We start from the raw sequence: 19,911 nt of genomic DNA, 5'->3' as shown, positions 1-19,911 counted from the left end.
CAATGTATTAGTACTAAATAAATTAAATAGTATTTCACGGGTTTTTAAAAACCACTCTACCACCTACGAAATGGCTTTACACGAATTGTAGGAATTTTATTATGGTCCACATACACTTTTTATTTCTTCAATTTGCTTGTCACCAAGCATGTAATCAAACTACACCAAGCAAGTCATTCTACTTATAACTGGTAGTGAGAGTTATTGGTGTGCACCACTCCAAGACGCATTTTATTCATTATAACATAGCTCCGCCTAAGTCCCCCTTTGGTCCCGTCGCGTTGATGACGTCACCACCCACGAAACTGGATTGGTTGCCATGGTGACTGACATTCCGTGCCTTGTAGGTGTTATTCAAAGGGTAGAAAGCTTGCGCTTCTTCAACACTAAAGGTTTTTAAGCTTAACGATAGCACGTCTAAGAGCCAGCACGTTTGTTGAAATGCGTCTTTTTGTAGTAGATTGTTATATGTAACAAGGGCCGTAGCAGGGGGTGGGGCACTGGGGGCATGTGCCCCCCCCTCCCCCACCGCAGTATTTCGAGGCCTGCTACCGCACTGAAAAAACACACTCATTGGTTGATAAGAGTTGGTGATTTCAGTTCATATGCACATTGGACATCACGGCGCGCGCATTCCTAAGAAACAAAACCGAGTTTGAAATGCGAGTCTTGTTGACTGCACTGATTCCAGAGCATCGAACATTGCTTGAGTTTAGGAGCAGCTAGGTTGGCTTGTTATTAATAGGAGAGACGCGCGAGGCCCCAATTTTTCTCTTGTTTATAAGCATGAACAAAAAAGGACGCAACCAGAACAATTTTCCTGTTACCGTTTATTGATTGTGATTCCATGCTCTCCGGCACACTATCGGTCGTGTTTTTGGTAGTGCCATTATTTCCTTCGGTGGTAGCATTCATTTTTTCAGTCATGTTATTCGTCATCTCAGTCGTGTCATTCGGCCCCTCCGGCCGTGCTATTCGTCATATTGGTCCTGTTATTCGTCATTTCGGTCGTGTTATTCATCTTTTTGGTCGTACTATTCGTCATTTCGGCCGTTATGTTCGTCATTTCAGTCGTCTCATCTATTTGGTCGTAATATTTCTCGTCATAACTGTCTCGCAATCCTTCGTGACGGTTGTGCTATTTGTCATTTCGGTCGTGTTGTTCGTCGTTTCATTTGTCTCTTTGGTCGTAATATCTCTCGTCAAAACAGTCGTGCCATCCGTCGTGACGGTTGTGCTATTAGTCATTTCGGTCGTGTTATCCGTTACATCAGTCGTGCTATTCGTCATTTCGGTCGTGTTATCCGTTACATCAGTCGTGCTATTCGTCATTTCGATTGAGCTATTCGTCATGTCTGTCGTGCTATTCGTTACGTCTGTCGTGTTATCCGTCATATCGGTCGTTCTATTTGTCATTTCGGTCGTGTTACCCGTCATGTCTGTCGTGCTAGTCGTTATCTCGGTCGTGTTATTCGTCATTTCGGTCGTGTTATTTGTCATGTCTGTCGTGCCATTCGTTATCTCGGTCGTGTTATTAGTCTTTTGGGCCGTGCCATTTATTTCTTGTGTAGCGCCATGTTTTTCATTAATCTCGAGAAAAAAAACATAGATTTATAATTAATCAGTCATGAAAAGGTAGAAATTTTCCCCGTCGGTTCCCGGTCAGGCTTGTTCCGGTCAGACCGTCAATTAGGCGACTACCTAGACCCTCGAGTAAATACCCGAAATTCCACCAAATTCGGCACACCGGTACTAAACATCTTAATCTTTAGCACTACCAAATTCATTTCGTCAGATATTGAAAAGAAACTTTTTTTTTTCGACGCCAAATATTCACGATAGTTAGGGCAAGCCGGCCACTTTAGCCACTTTATGCTAATCTAATACCGCGGGCGCGTCTTGTCATGTGACACAACAGGTAACCCAACGACTCCCTTCAAAGTGCGATTTTCAGTTCTTTATTGACCGAAAGTTCCAAAAAAAGTGAAATGATGTAATATGAATTACTTCTATATTTCTATTTATCGTATATGGTATCAATTTTAGCGTCGTATTGGTGGAGTTTTAATATGCAGGAAAAAACTTTTCGGTCTCTTCTAATCGAGCCCAGTTTAAATATCTACTCAATACAAGTTTTTAAGATGCAAATAATAATTTCAAATAACGTTTTTTTTTAGCACATAGATTTTCAAAGATTCACATTGCAATACAACTACTACTTTTTACCTTTAAATAAAAGGCCCGGATCTGGTTGAATATCGCTCCCCTCTCGTCCCTCCAGTCGTGCTTTTCGTCCCTCCGACCGTATTACTCGTCCATCCAGTCGAGCTATTCTTTCCTTCAGTCGTGCCATTCAACCCTCCAGTCGTATTATTCGTCCTTCCAGTCTTATTATTCGTACCTCCAGCAGTATTATTCGTCCCTCCAGTCGTACTATTCGTCCCTTCGGCCGTGCTATTCGTCCCTCCAGTCGTGCTATTCGTCCCTCCAGTCGTGCTATTCAACCCCCCAGTCGTGCTATTCGTCCCTCCAGTCGTGCTATTCGTCCCTCCAGTCGTGCTATTCGTTCCTTCAGTCGCGCTATTTGTCCCTCCTGTCGTGCTATTGGTCCCTCCAGTCGTACTATTCGTCCCTTCAGTCGCGCTATTCGTCTCTCCAGTCGTGCTATTTGTCCCTTCAGTCGCGCTATTCGTCTCTCCAGTCGTGCTATTTGTCCCTCCTGTCGTGCTATTCGTCCCTCTAGTAGTGCTATTCGTCCCTTCAGTCGCGCTATTCGTCTCTCCAGTCGTGCTATTTGTCCCTCCTGTCGTGCTATTCGTCCCTCCTGTCGTGCTATTCGTCTCTCTAGTCGTGCTATTCGTCCCTTCAGTCGCGCTATTCGTCTCTCCAGTCGTGCTATTTGTCCCTCCTGTCGTGCTATTCGTCCCTGCAGTCGTGCTATTCGTCCCTCCAGTCGTACTATTCGTCCCTTCAGTCGCGCTATTCGTCTCTCCAGTCGTGCTATTTGTCCCTCCTGTTGTGCTATTCGTCCCTCTAGTAGTGCTATTCGTCCCTTCAGTCGCGCTATTCGTCTCTCCAGTCGTGCTATTTGTCCCTCCTGTCGTGCTATTCGTCCCTGCAGTCGTGCTATTCGTCCCTCTAGTCGTACTATTCGTCCCTGCAGTCGTGCTATTCGTCCCTTCAATCGTGCTATTCGTCCCTCCTGTCGTGCTATTCGTCCCTCTAGTCGTGCTATTCGTCCCTCCTGTCGTGCTATTCGTCCCTCTAGTCGTGCTATTTGCCCCTCCAGTCGTGCTATTCGTTCCTTCGGCCGTGCTATTGGTCACGTTAGAAGAAGACTCGGTTTTGCAATGCGTTTCTTTAATAGCACCTCGTTTTTCGTCAATCTTAGAAACAAAAAATAGTTAAAAATGAATAAATATCATTTAAAGAAGTAGTAGTAGTAGTTAAATGTTTTCGTAAAAAAACCTGCGCGTAAATGTGTATTTTTAAAATCGTAAAATGTGTCTCTCTAAAACGTTTAATGTGCCCCTTTAGAAACGTAAAACGTGTAACGTATTGTTAGATGTTTTGCATGATAAAACTGATAAACATCACCTTACCTTGGAAACAAAAAGCCGAATCTGATTGAATATCGCTCCTCTCTCAAAGTGTAAAACTTTGTCTTTATCACATTGAGCTAGAAGGCCTTCAGTGCTGAGCTCGCATTCTTGTTTTTCTCCCCGATAGTTGTACGAAACGCAGAGAGGATTTTCTTGGCAGGCGAGGAGGCAATGGTACCACTCAAGCGAGGTTAAGAGCCACGAAGCCTTAGCAGAACTCACCAAGACCTTCTCGCTGACAGTAAACGCGTCAAAACAGTCTGTTTTTGTTAGAAAATTTGAAATAAAGATTAACCAAGCACTTAGCAAAACCATAGCGAAATTAAATGATTCCGTTTTGTAAAACAACAAAACGCTCAAGGTTCAGATAAAAGCCTTCCATAAATGTTTTCCCTTTCCCATTAACAGGTATTCCTCCTATGATTAACCCTTAAACACATCAACATTTACTCCCATCTGCTTTTATGATTAAAAAAAGGCGCCTCAATCACACACCAAAATGCATCTGTCAAAGAAAAAAACGGTGGCAGTACCTTTTTTATGGAAAATTTATTTATAAAAGAGGGCCCATTCAAGATATAAGACTTTTATATGTAAAATTAACCGGTAAAAATGCCAATAGCAAGAGCGTAAGATGATCATACTCAAAGCTGTTTTTAATTGATTTCTCAAAAAAATCTTGTTGGGAATCTTTTGACAGCTGTATAGCTTATGCACGGCAATAGGAACAATATTTGAAACAAAATATCAACGTCAAATATCGACGTCTAGTTGTATCGAAATACTTCTCGTGATAAAGCGAAAGCAAATCTGTCTGCGTCACATAATCCGCTCGGTTCGTGATCCAGGAGAAAAGATATATATCCCATGATGCATTGTGCGCATACTTATTGAAATGTTATACAAAATGTTTTGCTGTTATTGATAGCACTGTATGTATAATGCGCGCCGCCTCTGAGCTTTCCTAGGAAGACTAATTTATTTAAACCTCATGTGCGTATCCAGGATTTGTTGGGGGGAAAAGGGATGCACAGTCGTAGATAATGGGAAATGGATTTGATGATCCTCTAATAAGGAATGACCCACTTTTTGGCGGCCAAGTTGGGGGAGGGGAGGGTGGGGTTGAGCGCGCACCCCCCCCTGGGGAACGTGCCTGAATCTGATACTGATTTGTGTCAGAACGTGATGACCTCTAGAAAATTAAAAAAAAACTTATTTGTTACCCAAGAAAACATGTTGACTTGTAAAGAACCGCTTTTATTCATGTATAATACAGATTGACTGGTATTTGATATTCAATATTCAACACTTTAGGATTCAGGTTTATACGAGTATATTATGAGCTATGAGTAATTTTAACTTAAATGTTTAAAAAACATTTAGAATGCACAAATTATATCATCTAGAATATTATAAATAAAAAAAATTATAAGAATATTATCACAGCATAACATTACCGAGAAGTATGTAGTTGTAGTAACTGATCTTATCTAATAGCAATGATCGTTCTTCCCAACCTTTTTACCCGTCACTAACGATTGTACATGATTACACGTAAAAATATAGAACTATCCTTTGATGTTGCGATTACAATATATTATAATAATATATCTTAATATATCTCTCCTAATTGATTAAACCATCTTTTCCAATTAATTCAAATCCTTTTTCGGCTTGATACTCAATTAGTATCGTGTTTATAGTTGAGACCTCTCAACGCATTTGTTATTGTTTTCATCATGAATTGGAAGACAAATTATTCAAAAAGAATCCATTATAACCATCTAAAAACAAAGTTGTATACGTGTTTTACCAATTTCGGTTTTGAATATCGCAATAGACTTTCCAAATCAGCCGATGGAAACGGATAATTTCTCAAACTTGGCGTTTTGCAAGAATGACAAACAAAGGGGGCTGACAGGAACCTTTTAATAGAAACATCTTGTTTGTAACAACCAACCGCATCTCAATGTTACGTGTAATGTTCAGACGATACACAGGACTAGATTGTGGCCTTTAATAGATACATCTTGTTTATAACAACCAACCGCATCTCAAGGTTACGTGTAATGTAGAGACGATACACAGGACTAGATTGTGGCCTTTAATAGATACATCTTGTTTATAACAACCAACCGCAACTCAAGGTTACGTGTAATGTAGAGACGATACACAGGACTAGATTGTGGCCTTTAATAGATACGTCTTGTTTGTAACAACCAACCGCATCTCAAGGTTACGTGTAATGTACAGACGATACACGGGACTAGATTGTGCCTTGTTGACAACATAATAGTTAAGTCCGAACCTTGGCTCAAACTTTTCTTGCGATGTATTACTTTTTATAAAAGAATTTTTTTTCTTATTCAATTGTTCCAGTCGAGTGGGGTGGTTCTTCCGACCCCCACCCCACCCCCCCCACCCCTCGGCTACGGGCAAGAGAAAGGCAATTTTTTATGCACATACACTTTGAATTTCTTCAATCTGTTTGTCGTCAAGCATGTAATCAAAAAACATCAAACATGCTAATCTGCCATGAAAATAGAAGGGAAGGCTACCATATTTTACCTCGCCAAGTCGCACATAACCCTGAAAGGTTGCCAGATTCCTCCCAGGTAAACAAGAACGCTTTAACGAGACGTCACCTACACGCAATATACACTGGCCTGTCTTGTTGTACGATGCAACCACGAACTGCCAGGTATTGTAAACCGGAATTATCTTCAACCAAGAAAAGACTTGTGAAGTGTCATCCACGACCTCAAAATCCACCTGACCTCGATAATGCCACAACCTCAACCCCCAATATTTATAGTCAGTATCATTATCATGATATTGCAAACGGTAAAAGAAGTGAACCAACGGTGTGTCAAAAAACTTTTCACTTGAATCTATGTGGACCCAAAACGCTATGGTCATAGACTCGCTTAGGAACCCCCATGTCTCTGAATTAAGAAGTGCGAGATAGCTTCTCCGCGAATGATCAAATTCCATCGCCCCGCCCACCATTCCCTTAGGTCCCGTGGCGTAAGTGACGCCTCTGGCCACGTAGCTTGAATGGTTGCTATGGCGACTGATATCGCGTCCCTGATAGAACTCATTCAAAGGGTAGTAAGCAAGCGCTGTGTTCAGTACTGAAAAAGTAAGAGCGTTTGTTAATCTTCTGTCCAGTTTTTTCCCGCTAGTCAGGCCCAAACAAATAAAAAATGGATTAAAACATGTAAACCTATGTTTACCTTTATTCGATTCGCTGGTTTCTGTTGCTCCAGCACTGGTCGTATTATTCGTCCCTCCACTCGTGCTATTCGTCCCTCCACTCGTGCTATTCGTCCCTCCAGTCGTGCTATTCGTCCCTCCAGTCGTGCTATTCGTCCCTCTAGTCGTACTATTCGTCCCTCCAATCGTGCTATTCGTCCCTCCAGTCGTGCTATTCGTCCCTCCAGTCGTACTATTCGTCCCTCCAGTTGTGCTATTCGTCACTCCGATCGCACTATTCGTGCCTCCAGTCGTGCTATTCAACCCTCCAGTCGTATTTTTCGCCCCTCCAGTCGTACTATTCGTCTCTCCAGTCGTGCTATTCTTTCCTTCAGTCGTGCTATTCAACCCTCCAGTCGTATTTTTCGCCCCTCCAGTCGTACTATTCGTCTCTCCAGTCGTGCTATTCTTTCCTTCAGTCGTGCTATTCAACCCCCCAGTCGTATTATTCGTCTCTCCAGTCGTATTATTCGTCTCTCCAGTCGTATTATTCGTACTTCCAGTCGTATTATTAGTCCCTGCAGTCGTGCTATTCGTCCCTCCGATCGTACTATTCGTCCCTCTTGTCGTGCTATTCTTTCCTTCAGTCGTGCTATTCAACCCTCCAGTCGTATTATTCGCCCCTTCAGTCGTGCTATTTTTCTCTCCGGTCGTGCTATTCGTCCCTCCGATCGTACTATTCGTCCCTCCAGTCGTGCTATTCTTTCCTTCAGTCGTGCTATTCAACCCTCCAGTCGTATTATTCGCCCCTTCAGTCGTGCTATTTTTCTCTCCAGTCGTGCTATTCGTTCCTTCGGCCGTGCAACTTGTGCTTTTGGTCACGTTAGAAGAATACTCGGTTTTGCAATGCGTATCTTTAATAGCACCTTGTTTTTCGTCGATCTTAGAAACAAAAAATAGTTAAAAATGAATAAATATCATTTAAAAAAGTAGACATTGATTAGTTAAATGATTTCGTAAAAAAACCTGCGCGTAAATGTGTTTTTTTTTAATCGTAAAATGTGTTTCTCTAAAACGTTTAATGTGCCCCTTTAAAAACGTAAAACGTGTAACGTATTGTTAGATGTTTTGCATGATAAAACTGATAAACATCACCTTACCTTGGAAACAAAAAGTCGAATCTGATTGAATATCGCTCCTCTTTCAAAGTGTAAAACTTTGTCTTTATCACATTGAGCTAGAAGGCCTTCAGTGCTGAGCTCGCATTCTTGTTTTTCTCCCCGATAGTTGTACGAAACACAGCGAGGATTTTCTTGGCAGGCGAGGAGGCAATGGTACCACTCAAGCGAGGTTAAGAGCCACGAAGCCTTAGCAGAACTCGCCAACGCCTTGTCTCGCATAGCAAAAGCTTGAAAACCACTTGTTTTTTGTATAATAGATGAGATAAAAATGCCAGTAAAAATGGTTAAAAACATCATGTCAAAATAGCCTTTCGATTACTTTCACTTACTCGAAAAGCATTTTATTGCTTAAGGCTTGTTCCCCCTGATAACGTGTTTTTAGCAACAATGATTAAAAAGATTGTAAGATCCCATTGCACAGAGTACATTTAATGCTTTCCCCGGAATTTTATTTTCCGCTCTAGATGACGGGAGGTTCAGCTTCAATCGCCTCCAAAACACACCATCAGAACTCCCACAGATTTTTGGATTAAATAATCAATAAAATCATATTAAAAAAATCAATACCCAACTCTTATATGAGGTCAGATCACAACTACTGCTATACGTGTTTAGAAGACAAACTATAGATATTTTCCATGTCATAGGATGGTGTTTTTAGATTTTTTTTAGTCTCGTTATCTTTCAAGAACGGTCTTGGCCAGAGGAACCGCGCACTAAAATGGTTAGCTCAAAATATTACTAAAAGGAGTCCTTTTAAAACTTCACAGCTGGAGTCAATCAGGAACGGAACTCAAGACTCTGCGAAGGTTGGTTTAAATCCTAATGAATTCGACTACATCCCAACAAAAACTCTGCTTTTTTAACCACATTTCAAAGCTTCACACATTTCAAGCATATACAAACAGTTGATAAATGCTATGATGTGTTTCCATAAGTGACTTTTCTGCAGAATAAGCCAACAGCAATTACCAATTATCGATGTCACGAAAAGCTGAGCTCATCCTTTTTTAGTGACACTAAACTAAATATAGACTACCTAGCCCGAGTGTCAGGCCCTTTCCCTATGAAGTATAATACCGGGAAGCGATTTTATTTTTTCTCTCCAACTTTTGAAAAATAAAATTGCCTGATACTCGGGCTATAGACTACCCTGAAGTGCTACTTGGGCTGGACCTCTCAGTACTGTGAAGCAAATATTTGCTACGTGTTTTTCCAACAATGCTGTTTATTTAATACGCTGTTCATAATGCCGTTTTTTTTACATTTCTATTAAACCCCGAAAGTACCCTTTTAGAGTGCAAAGCGCCAATCTTGGTCGAATCTTGCCAAAGTTGGCTAATTATCGATAATTAGTATACAAGTATCACACTTTATGTCTTTCACACTTAAGAGCCTCTCTAAGCCGCTGTCTCGATATTCAAACAAATAGATTAGTGAAGTATAAAGTAAATAATAAGTGTATAAAAATTATAAAATTTTGTTTTACAGCTGCAATATCACCTGTTTACTTTCGGTCAATAACTTCAAGCATGTGATAATTTAGAGCGTACGTCCTGTTAGATAGTGCAGATTCTAAAAAGATTCTTTTGTCTTTTATCGGCTAAGGTTTCCGTTGGCCCGACGGGAAGTAAACTGGAGCGATTGCCGCTTTAGAAGGTTATTTCGAGAAATCTTCCTAAATAGTATCTCTTCAAATATTAGTCGAAACAATAACACAGGTGCGGCTGTCTTGGGCTCCTTAAAGCTACAGCTGGCATTTCTTGACGTCAGATTTCCACAGCTGCTCACGGCGCAAGTGTTTGTACAACTCGCAAAAATTTTGGTGGAACTCCTCCAAAACGTTCCGCATCTCTTGAATGCTTTCAAAGTAGGAATCTTTTGGGCATGTATTCATGCGGGAACCTTGAAATAAAATGCTGATGTCATTAGCATGCTTGTTGTGGCAACTCAAGAAGTTGGGGGTAGGGGAGGAGCAGAGAGGAGTAGGGGAGGAGAAAAGAGGGGTAGGGCAGGAGAAGAGAGGGGGTATGGGAGGAGCAGAGAGGAGTAGGGGAGGAGCAGAGAGGAGTAGGGGAGGAGCAGAGAGGAGTAGGGGAGGAGCAGAGAGGGGTATGGGAGGAGCAGAGAGGAGTAGGGGAGGAGCAGAGAGGGGTAGGGGAGGAGAAGAGAGGTGTAGGGGAGGAGCAGAGAGGTGTAGGGGAGGAGAAGAGAGGTGTAGGGGAGGAGAAGAGAGGTGTAGGGGAGGAGCAGAGAGGAGTAGGGGAGGAGAAGAGAGGTGTAGGGTAGGAGCAGAGAGGTGTAGGGGAGGAGCAGAGAGGTGAAGAGTAGGAGCAGAGAGGAGTAGGGTAGGAGCAGAGAGGTGTAGGGGAGGAGCAGAGAGGAGTAGGGTAGGAGCAGAGGGGAGTAGGGGAGGAGAAGAGAGGAGTTGGGTAGAAGCAGAGAAGTGTAGCGTAGGAGCAGAGAGGAGTAGGGGAGGAGCAGAGAGGAGTAGGGGAGGAGCAGAGAGGGGTAGGGACGGAGCAGAGAGGAGTAGGGGAGGAGCAGAGAGGAGTAGGGGAGGAGCAGAGAAGAGTAAGGGAGGAGCAGAGAGGTGTATGGGAGGAGCAGAGAGGTGTAGGGGAGGAGCAGAGAGGAGTAGGGGAGGAGCAGAGAGGAGTAGGGGAGGAGCAGAGAGGTGTAGTGGAGGAGCAGAGGGGAGTTGGGTAGAAGCAGAGAAGTGTAGCGTAGGAGCAGAGAGGAGTAGGGGAGGAGCAGAGGGGGGTAGGGGAGGAGAAGAGAGGTGTAGGGGAGGAGCAGAGAGGAGTAGGGGAATAGCAGAGAGGGGTAGGGGAGGAGCAGAGAGGGGTATGGGAGGAGCAGAGAGGAGTAGGGGAGGAGCAGAGAGGAGTAGGGGAGGAGCAGAGAGGAGTAGGGGAGGAGCAGAGAGGAGTAGGGGAGGAGCAGAGAGGAGTAGGGGAGGAGCAGAGAGGAGTAGGGTAGGAGCAGAGGGGAGTAGGGGAGGAGAAGAGAGGAGTTGGGTAGAAGCAGAGAAGTGTAGCGTAGGAGCAGAGAGGAGTAGGGGAGGAGCAGAGAGGTGTAGGGGAGGGACAGAGAGGTGTAGGGGAGGAGCAAACGATATGGTAGGAGGTGGACTACACTGAACAAGGGAGCTATAGTATTATTCTGCATCGAGTACCACCCCCCTTACAAAAGTTTGATAAGGAGGCTCTCCCGTGCCTTTTTGGCTTAGTTTTAAATGGGGTTCAGAAACCCCTCCCACCCGACCCCTCCCTATCCACTGTCCCTGCTACATGTTAGGGACGATTCATTCAAAAATTAAAGAGAGTGGGATGGGTGGGTGAGGACCAAGTGGAGTAAGTGGTATAAGAACCGCCTACCTCTGTACTGAATGTAATATAACACGTGATACGTCACACCCAGTAAGACCATCCCGGCTAACACCAGGCCGCAATACTGAAGTCCTTCCCGAAATATCGGCGAGGACGGATCCAGGAAGTTCACCGTCTCACCTTGGGAAACTTTAATTGTTCCAGAATCCTGTGGGTTTTAAAAGACTGACATGAGCTGAGAGTGAGTCTCTCTCCTGCCCTTATAGCACAACTACGAGCCGCAATTTTGCTAGTCTGCTAGCCGGCTCTCATTCGGGCGTATTCGGAAATGTTATGTTTTCTAATACTGGGGATTCTGTTGCGCGCGCGAAGGCCAAGGTACGCTGCGGCGAGAGTGAGCTTCGCACGCGCCAAATGATTCCTAATATTCAAAGGCGAAACATTTCCGAATAAGAGCCGGCTAGCAGGCTACAATGTTTTCTTTTTTAATACCTGACCTCAAAGACTTTTTTTTGGTTGGTTGCTGGTTTATCAAGCGCGATATGCTTGTGACATTAATATGATGCTGCGGCGTGTGATCTTGTCCATTTTGACAGCAATCACATTAGAGCTTATTTTCTACATTTTGAATGAAGATATGACAATGATGACGGCGATGATGATAATGTTGATTATGATGATGATGACTCACAGTAGTGTTGTGCTGTTGTCTAATTTATAGTCCATGCTGACTGCCATTACGTTAGAGCTGAAATACTCTATTATGAATGACGATGACATGATGGTGATGATGATGGTGATGATGATGTTGGTGATAATGATATGATGATAGCATAATGATAATGATGGCACGATAATGTTATGCTGTTAATGATGACATTATAATGATGACATAATGATGATGATGATATGATTATGATGATGATGATGACTCACCGTAGTATTCGTGCTGTTATCCACCTGATAGTCCATGCTGACTGCCATCACGTTAGAGCTGACATACTCACTGATGTGTCTCTCCAGTTTGACTGCATTTCCACCAAGTATCACCCCATACGAAATCTCCTCGCTGATGATATTGCTAATCTTATACCACGTGTCGTTGAAGAGATCAGGGCGTGACTGGACTGTGTAAGGGTCCACCACGATACTCGTCACGTTCAAGGCCTGGAATGCGTTTATCAGGCTTGTGATGTTAGGGTAGGAGAAGACTGTAGGGCAAACAAAATCGAAAATGTCATCATAATCACCATTATTATCATCACCAGCAACACAATTATCATCATCATCATTATCATCGTCATTAGCATCAACATCATCATCTTTAACATCATCATTAGAGTCATTATCATCATGTTTAACATCACTACCACCACCATCATTATCATCGTCTATAACATCACAACCACCACCATCATTATCGTCATCTATAACATCACAACCACCACCATCATTATCATCATCCATAACATCACTACCATCACCACCATCATTATCATCATATTTAACATTACTACCACCACCATCATTATCATCATCTATAACATCACTACCACCACCATCATTATCATCATATTTAACATTACTACCACCACCATCATTATCATCATCTGATAACATCACTACCACCACCATCATTATCATCGTCCATAACATCACTACCACCACCATCATTATCATCATCTAATAACATCACTACCACCACCATCATTATCATCGTCTATAACATCACTACCACCACCATCATTATCATCATCTATAACATCACTACCACTACCACCACCATCATTATCATCATCCATAACATCACTACCACCACCATCATTATCATCATCTATAACATCACTACCACCACCATCATTATCATCGTCTATAACATCACTACCACCACCATCATTATCATCATCTATAACATCACTACCACCACCATCATTATCATCATCTATAACATCACTACCACCACCATCATTATAACATCACTACCACCACCATCATTATCATCATCTATAACATCACTACCACACTGTTAGTTTCAAAGAGTAGTTTTAACTCCAAAAAAGGAGTAAAAAACCGAGGTACAAAATGACTCCCTTTTTAGAGTAATTTTTTACTCCCTTTCTTCTACTCTCTCAAGGGAGTAGATTTTACCCCTGTAGGGGAGTAACTAAAGGGAGTGATTTACTAGGTTGCTTGCTATTACTCCATTAAAGGAGTACAATTTACCCTCAAAATGGAGTTATTTTTTACTCCTTTTTTCCTACTCTCTCAGGGGAGTAAATTTTACCCACTTTAGGGGGTAGCTAAGTGGAGTAATTTACTAGGTTGCTTGTTGTTACTCCATTCAAAGAGTACAATTCACCCTCAAAATGGGAGTCAATTTTTACTCCCTACTAATCGGGTAACTAAAGGGATGATTTCAACCCCTTCCCCCCTGTTTTTACAAAATGGCCGTTTAAACTCCACCTACTTCAGGGGTTAATACTGGAGAAATTAGAGTAATTTAGAAACACCAAGGAAAAGACGTTATTATGAATTTGACAAATCATTTAATTAAACAATTCAAAAAAATAACAAAAATAACAAAAATATAAGTTGAAAAAATGTTTGAAAAATAATAGTCATTTGACATAAGGTATCCAGGACAAAATTACTAACAAGTGTTCCAACATAACAAAGCTGAAACAAACATACACAATATTATTTTTCTATAACAACTTTAACAGCTTTTGAACATTACCCTTTTTGGCGTCATTACGGTTTTCCAAAAGAACTGCCTCCTCCTCCATCTTTGTATATTCAGATAAGAAGCTAGAAGCCTAATACCTCTATATGCACCATTTAAATTTGAACCTGGTAAGCTAGCTTGAAAAGATAACTAGGTTCTTCATATTCAGGGTTTACTGTGATCAGAATATACGGACAAAAACCAACTACAGTAACATTAGATATTCAAAATAAATATCTGGACAAATTTTAGGTGCAAGACTGATTACTAGGTTTTTACTAAGCTAAGTTATTCAATTTTGTGCTTCAAGTAACAGTTCATAAAGCATAGGCGCTTTAGATGTAAGTACAGTGATTAGTGAATAACTTAAGTTTACGAAGTTTTCATTCGTTTCTTGCGATTTACGCATTGATACATTCCTTATACCTCCAATTTCTTATCATCATCTATAACATCACTACCACCACCATCATTCCTTATACCTCCAATTTCTTATCATCATCTATAACATCACTACCACCACCATCATTATCATCATCTATAACATCACTACCACCCCCATCATTATTATCATCTATAACATCACTACCACCACCATCATTATAACATCACTACCACCACCATCATTATCATCGTCTATAACATCACAACCACCACCATCATTATCGTCATCTATAACATCACTACCACCACCATCATTATCATCATCTATAACATCACTACCACCACCATCATTATCATCATCTAAAACATCACTACCATCACCATCATTATCATCATCTAATAACATCACTACCACCACCATCATTATAACATCACTACCACCCCCATCATTATCATCATCTATAACATCACTACCACCACCATCATTATCATAATCTATAACATCACTACCACCACCACCATTATCATCATCTATAACATCACTACCACCACCACCATTATCATCATCTATAACATCACTACCACCACCATCATTATCATCGTCTATAACATCACTACCACCACCATCATTATCATCATCAACATTAGCAGCATCGTAATTATCAGAATCATTATTTTTATCATCATCACCATCATCAAAATTATCAGTACCATCACAATTAGTGGAACTTAGAATCTCATTATCAAAACAAACATAGGGATAGAAAAAACAATGCCGATAACTCGAAACCCCAGTTGTTTGATTATTATTAAAATGATGATGGCGATTATGTCTGTGATGATGACGATGACGATGATGTTAATAATAATGTGATTATAAGAGCGATGATGTCTGTGATGATGACGATGACGATGATGTTAATAATAATGTGATTATAAAAGCGATGATGTCTGTATGATGACGTATTATGGGGATGACGTTGATAATGATAATGATATGATATGATAATAATTATCATGGTGATGATCTTTGTGATGATGAAGATGACGATGATGTTAATGATAATGATGATTATAATGGCGATGATGTCTGTAATGATGACGTATTATTATGACGGTGATGTTAATGATGATGATAATGATAATTATCATGGCGGTGATGTCTGTGATAATGACGTCTTTCGACGATAATGTTAATGATGATGATAATGACGATATTACTTAATGCCTACTTACACTTGGCTCGCCCTCGTGCTACTCGCTCGGCGGCATTGTATTCGGGTGAGTTCATCACTGCTGCTATCTGTTCAAATGCAATGTAACGTTATTTTCCGCGAACCTGCCTATACGACCGACGGAACTATTTGGGGAGGGTATTTAACATTAGCAGTCGAGCAAACACTGTCAGAATTTCAAAGAAACTCCTTGCTACAAAATGGACATCTAAAAGTGTTCCAAGGTCCTCACTATTCCATGGACTCTCTTAAGATCATGATCCATAATACTAGCACTAACGAATTGCCACACCCAGCCCTCGATATCACGGACAACTACGTAATTCATAAAAACGAGGTAGCCGTAATAACGAGGAGTTCAAATGGGTTGTCCATAAAAACAGAGTGTTCGTAAAAATGAGGTTTCACGAAGATGTTAGAGGTCGCTTGTATAGGAGTTTGGTCCCTTCACTACCTTACTCTCCCCCCCCCAGGTCACTCCCTTACCCTCTCCCCCCAGGTCACTCCCTTACCCTCTCCCCCCTGGTCACTCCCTTACCCTCTCCCCCTGGTCACTCCCTAACCCTCTCCCCTCTGGTCACTCCCTTACCCTCTCCCCTCTGGTCACTCCCTTACCCTCTCCCCTCTGGTCACTCCCTTACCCTCTCCCCTCTGGTCACTCCCTTACCCTCTCCCCCTGGTCACTCCCTTACCCTCTCCCCTCTGGTCACTCCCTTACCCTCTCCCCCTGGTCACTCCCTTACCCTCTCCCCTCTGGTCACTCCCTTACCCTCTCCCCTCTGGTCACTCCCTTACCCTCTCCCCTCTGGTCACTCCCTTACCCTCTCCCCCTGGTCACTCCCTTACCCTCTCCCCTCTGGTCACTCCCTTACCCTCTCCCCTCTGGTCACTCCCTTACCCTCTCCCCCCTGGTCACTCCCTTACCCTCTCCCCCTGGTCACTCCCTTACCCTCTCCCCTCTGGTCACTCCCTTACCCTCTCCCCTCTGGTCACTCCCTTACCCTCTCCCCTCTGGTCACTCCCTTACCCTCTCCCCCTGGTCACTCCCTTACCCTCTCCCCTCTAGTCACTCCCTAACCCTCTCCCCCTGGTCACTCCCTTACCCTCTCCCCTCTAGTCACTCCCTAACCCTCTCCCCCTGGTCAGTCCCTTACCCTCTCCCCCCTAGTCACTCCCTTCCCCTCTCCCCTCTGGTCACTCCCTTACCCTCTACCCTCTGGTCACTCCCTTACCCTCTCCCCTCTGGTCACTCCCTTACCCTCTCCCCCCTAGTCACTCCCTTACCCTCTCCCCTCTGGTCACTCCCTTACCCTCTCCCCTCTGGTCACTCCCTTACCCTCTCCCCCCTAGTCACTCCCTTACCCTCTCCCCTCTGGTCACTCCCTTACCCTCTCCCCCCTGGTCACTCCCTAACCCTCTCCCCTCTGGTCACTACCTTACCCTCTCTCCCATGGTCACTCCCTAACCCTCTCCCCCTGGTCACTCCCTTACCCTCTCCCCCTGGTCACTCCCTTACCCTCTCCCCCCCTGGTCACTCCCTTACCCTCTCCCCTTTGGTCACTCCCTAACCCTCTCCCCCTGGTCACTCCCTTACCCTCTCCCCTCTGGCCACTCCCTAACCCTCTCCCCCTGGTCACTCCCTTACCCTCTCCCCTCTAGTCACTCCCTAACCCTCTCCCCCTGGTCACTCCCTTACCCTCTCCCCTCTGGTCACTCCCGAGCTGCTAATCTCGTCAACAACAGTGATGGTTAGAGATGAGGAGATGGATGCGATCAGCATGGACGCCATTATGATTCCAACCAACGACCACACAACAGCGAACAGCCGCCCGGCAAGGGACAGAGGCGAGCGGTCACCGTAGCTGAGGCGAAAGGAAAATCATGTGTTAGGCATTTAGAGGTTATGGGGAGAGTTGAGCGGTCACGATAGCTGCGACAAAGGGAAAATCATGTGTTAGGCATTTAGAGGTTATGGGGTAAGAGTTGATTCGGTCACCGTAGCTGCTACGAAGGGAAAATCATGCGATAGACATGTAGAGGTTAAGGAGAGAGAGACGAGGGGTCACCGTAGCTGAGACGAAGGGAAACGCATGTGTTATCATGTAGAGGTTTTGGAGAGCAGTTGAGCGGTCACCGTAGCTGCGGCGAAATGGAAAACCATGTGTTAGGCATTTAGAGGTTATGGGGTAAAAGGTGATTCGGTCACCGTAGCTGCTACGAAGGGAAAATCATGCGATAGACATGTAGAGGTTAAGGAGAGAGAGACGAGGGGTGACCGTAGCTGAGACGAAGGGAAACGCATGTGTTATCATGTAGAGGTTTTGGAGAGCAGTTGAGCGGTCACTGTAGCTGCGGCGAAATGGAAAAACCATGTGTTAGGCATTTAGAGGTTATGGGGTAAGAGTTGATTCGGTCACCGTAGCTGCTACGAAGGGAAAATCATGCGATAGACATGTAGAGGTTAAGGAGAGAGAGACGAGGGGTCACCGTAGCTGAGACGAAGGGAAACGCATGTGTTATCATGTAGAGGTTTTGGAAAGCAGTCATATGGTCATTGTTTGACGTACCCTACTGTGGTCATCGTGGCTATCGCCCACCACACCCCTTCCTGGATACCAGGAATAACTTGGTTTGGAAACTGGCCTTTGTTTCTTCCATGCTCCTAAAAAATATATCAACAAAGGATCACTGTTTAAACGTTTTCTTGTTTCTCGTTCACACAGCCTTTGTCCTTTTCCAAACATTTTCCGTGTGCAGGCCCGTACCCAGGGGGGGTGCAGAGGGTGGGTTCGCAGCCCCCCCCACCCCCACAACGGCACAAAACTATAAAGCATAAGCGAATAATAAAAAAGGCATCCTAGATCACTATGGTATAATATAAATATATACGTCAAACTTTTTTATTGCCAAATACGGTAATAAAAGTCCCTTGGAAATACTGCAATGGCATAAAAAACCTTTTGTTCTTTCGGGGATGGTTTTATCAGAAAACTCACCCCCTCCCCAACCCCCACCCCCCGAAAAGTTAACCGCACCCCCAAGTCCTGGGTACGGGCCTGGTGTGCTATTATCAGGCTATTGTAAATTTTTCTTTCTTTTGAATGGCCACCCAGGAGCGACGTTCTGATGATCTAAAAAGAGAACTCGTGAAAAAAAAGGAAGCGGTCTGTCCGGAAATTTTTTCTACCACAAAATGTAATAACTAACGCGAAATGTAATAGCTTTCAACGCAAAATGTAATAAATGTTTAACAAAATGTAAAAGCTTTTCAACGCAAAATGTAATAAATCATTTACCGCGAAATGTAAAGACTCACCAAAGCCCATATGATAACGCCCGCCAAGAGCATGAAGCACACGTTGATAACCACGATGGGCCAGCACTGGAAAATAGACGACACCACCACCTTGGCGTACCTGGCCGCCGCGGGTTCTTGTCTGGACAATACCAATACACCAGGAATCTTTACTAGTGGGACATACAACCCTGCGACATTGACCTGGCCTTTGATGGCGCTTACTGGAAATGACATGTCCATGGTGGCGTCCAGGTTTTCCTTCATTATGGTGGCATTGTCCTGAGGGCTCGTGATGTCCAGGAAAGTAGGGGAGTTTTGGCACACACCGCATGTACTTGTGACGATGCTGGTCAGGATAGGGGGTATCACGCCGGCTACCGTGTGGTCGCTATTGAGAGCGGTGAATGGAGGGTGTTGGTACCAGTTAGTCAGCAGAGATCTAGGGCATTTGCAGGTCTCTGGAGTGGATATGTTATTTGTTAGAAAAGACTTGCGCAGAAGGGCTAGCATAATAATTTATCATCATCTTCATCACCGTCGCCATCACCGTCGCCATCAGCATCAGCATCAGCATCACCATCACCATCGCCATCAGCATCAGCACCAGCATCACCATCACCATCGCCATCGCCATCAGCATCGCCATCGCCATCGCCATCGCCATCGCCATCGCCATCGCCATCGCCATCGCCATCGCCATCGCCATCGCCATCGCCATCGCCATCGCCATCGCCATCGCCATCGCCATCGCCATCGCCATCGCCATCGCCATCGCCATCGCCATCGCCATCGCCATCGCCATCGCCATCGCCATCGCCATCGCCATCGCCATCGCCATCGCCATCGCCATCGCCATCGCCATCGCCATCGCCATCGCCATCGCCATCGCCATCGCCATCGCCATCGCCATCGCCATCGCCATCGCCATCGCCATCGCCATCGCCATCGCCATCGCCATC

At 43.9% G+C, this 19,911-nt stretch overlaps 3 protein-coding genes across 4 annotated transcripts in view; all 3 read right to left on the bottom strand.

The window, feature by feature from the left end:
* Nucleotides 1-840: 840 nt before the first annotated feature.
* LOC116614834 (autotransporter adhesin BpaC) lies at nucleotides 841-4,006 on the bottom strand. Its single transcript, XM_048730012.1, has 3 exons — nucleotides 3,603-4,006; nucleotides 2,227-3,386; nucleotides 841-1,590 (listed from the first exon to the last, which is right to left on the bottom strand). The coding sequence occupies exons 1-2, from the start codon at nucleotides 3,915-3,917 to the stop codon at nucleotides 2,229-2,231; spliced, it is 1,473 nt and encodes a 490-aa protein (XP_048585969.1). The 5' UTR covers nucleotides 3,918-4,006; the 3' UTR covers nucleotides 841-1,590; nucleotides 2,227-2,228.
* A 2,018-nt stretch (nucleotides 4,007-6,024) lies between these two features.
* On the bottom strand, nucleotides 6,025-8,772 carry LOC125565371 (autotransporter adhesin BpaC-like). Of its 2 annotated transcripts, XM_048728388.1 has the most exons (3): nucleotides 7,958-8,772; nucleotides 6,839-7,739; nucleotides 6,025-6,736 (listed from the first exon to the last, which is right to left on the bottom strand). In XM_048728388.1, exons 1-3 carry the CDS (start codon nucleotides 8,273-8,275, stop codon nucleotides 6,057-6,059), a joined length of 1,899 nt encoding a protein of 632 aa, XP_048584345.1. In that variant the 5' UTR covers nucleotides 8,276-8,772; the 3' UTR covers nucleotides 6,025-6,056. The 2 variants fall into 2 exon arrangements, with proteins under 2 accessions (XP_048584345.1, XP_048584344.1); XM_048728387.1 differs by having other exon boundaries at nucleotides 6,025-7,739.
* Nucleotides 8,773-9,188: 416 nt separating this feature from the next.
* Nucleotides 9,189-19,911, bottom strand: part of LOC5507606 (phosphatidylinositol phosphatase PTPRQ-like) — a 21,157-nt gene continuing 10,434 nt past the window's right edge. Inside the window, exons 12-18 of the mRNA XM_048728386.1 lie at nucleotides 18,971-19,410; nucleotides 18,222-18,316; nucleotides 17,351-17,516; nucleotides 15,656-15,722; nucleotides 12,247-12,521; nucleotides 11,359-11,518; nucleotides 9,189-9,883 (exon numbers count right to left, since the gene is read on the bottom strand). Coding sequence (XP_048584343.1) covers nucleotides 9,726-9,883; nucleotides 11,359-11,518; nucleotides 12,247-12,521; nucleotides 15,656-15,722; nucleotides 17,351-17,516; nucleotides 18,222-18,316; nucleotides 18,971-19,410 — 1,361 coding nt within the window. The 3' untranslated portion in view covers nucleotides 9,189-9,725. The remainder of the gene's footprint in view (nucleotides 9,884-11,358; nucleotides 11,519-12,246; nucleotides 12,522-15,655; nucleotides 15,723-17,350; nucleotides 17,517-18,221; nucleotides 18,317-18,970; nucleotides 19,411-19,911) is intronic.

Source organism: Nematostella vectensis, chromosome 1 (genome assembly GCF_932526225.1).
Source record: "Nematostella vectensis chromosome 1, jaNemVect1.1, whole genome shotgun sequence".
Lineage (NCBI taxonomy): Eukaryota > Metazoa > Cnidaria > Anthozoa > Actiniaria > Edwardsiidae > Nematostella > Nematostella vectensis.
The sequence above is the reverse complement of the archived record's forward strand: the minus strand, read 5'-3'. Positions and strand labels throughout refer to the sequence as shown.

Coding starts and splice junctions, on each gene's coding strand:
- LOC125565371 (XM_048728387.1), bottom strand. CDS start 8,275: ATGATGTTTTTAACCATTTTTACTGGCATTTTTATCTCATCTATTATA. Junction 7,740..7,957: donor TTCGACTTTTTGTTTCCAAG/GTAAGGTGATGT, acceptor TTTGTTTCTAAG/ATCGACGAAAAACAAGGTGC.
- LOC116614834 (XM_048730012.1), bottom strand. CDS start 3,917: ATGGTTTTGCTAAGTGCTTGGTTAATCTTTATTTCAAATTTTCTAACA. Junction 3,387..3,602: donor TTCGGCTTTTTGTTTCCAAG/GTAAGGTGATGT, acceptor TTTGTTTCTAAG/ATTGACGAAAAACGAGGTGC.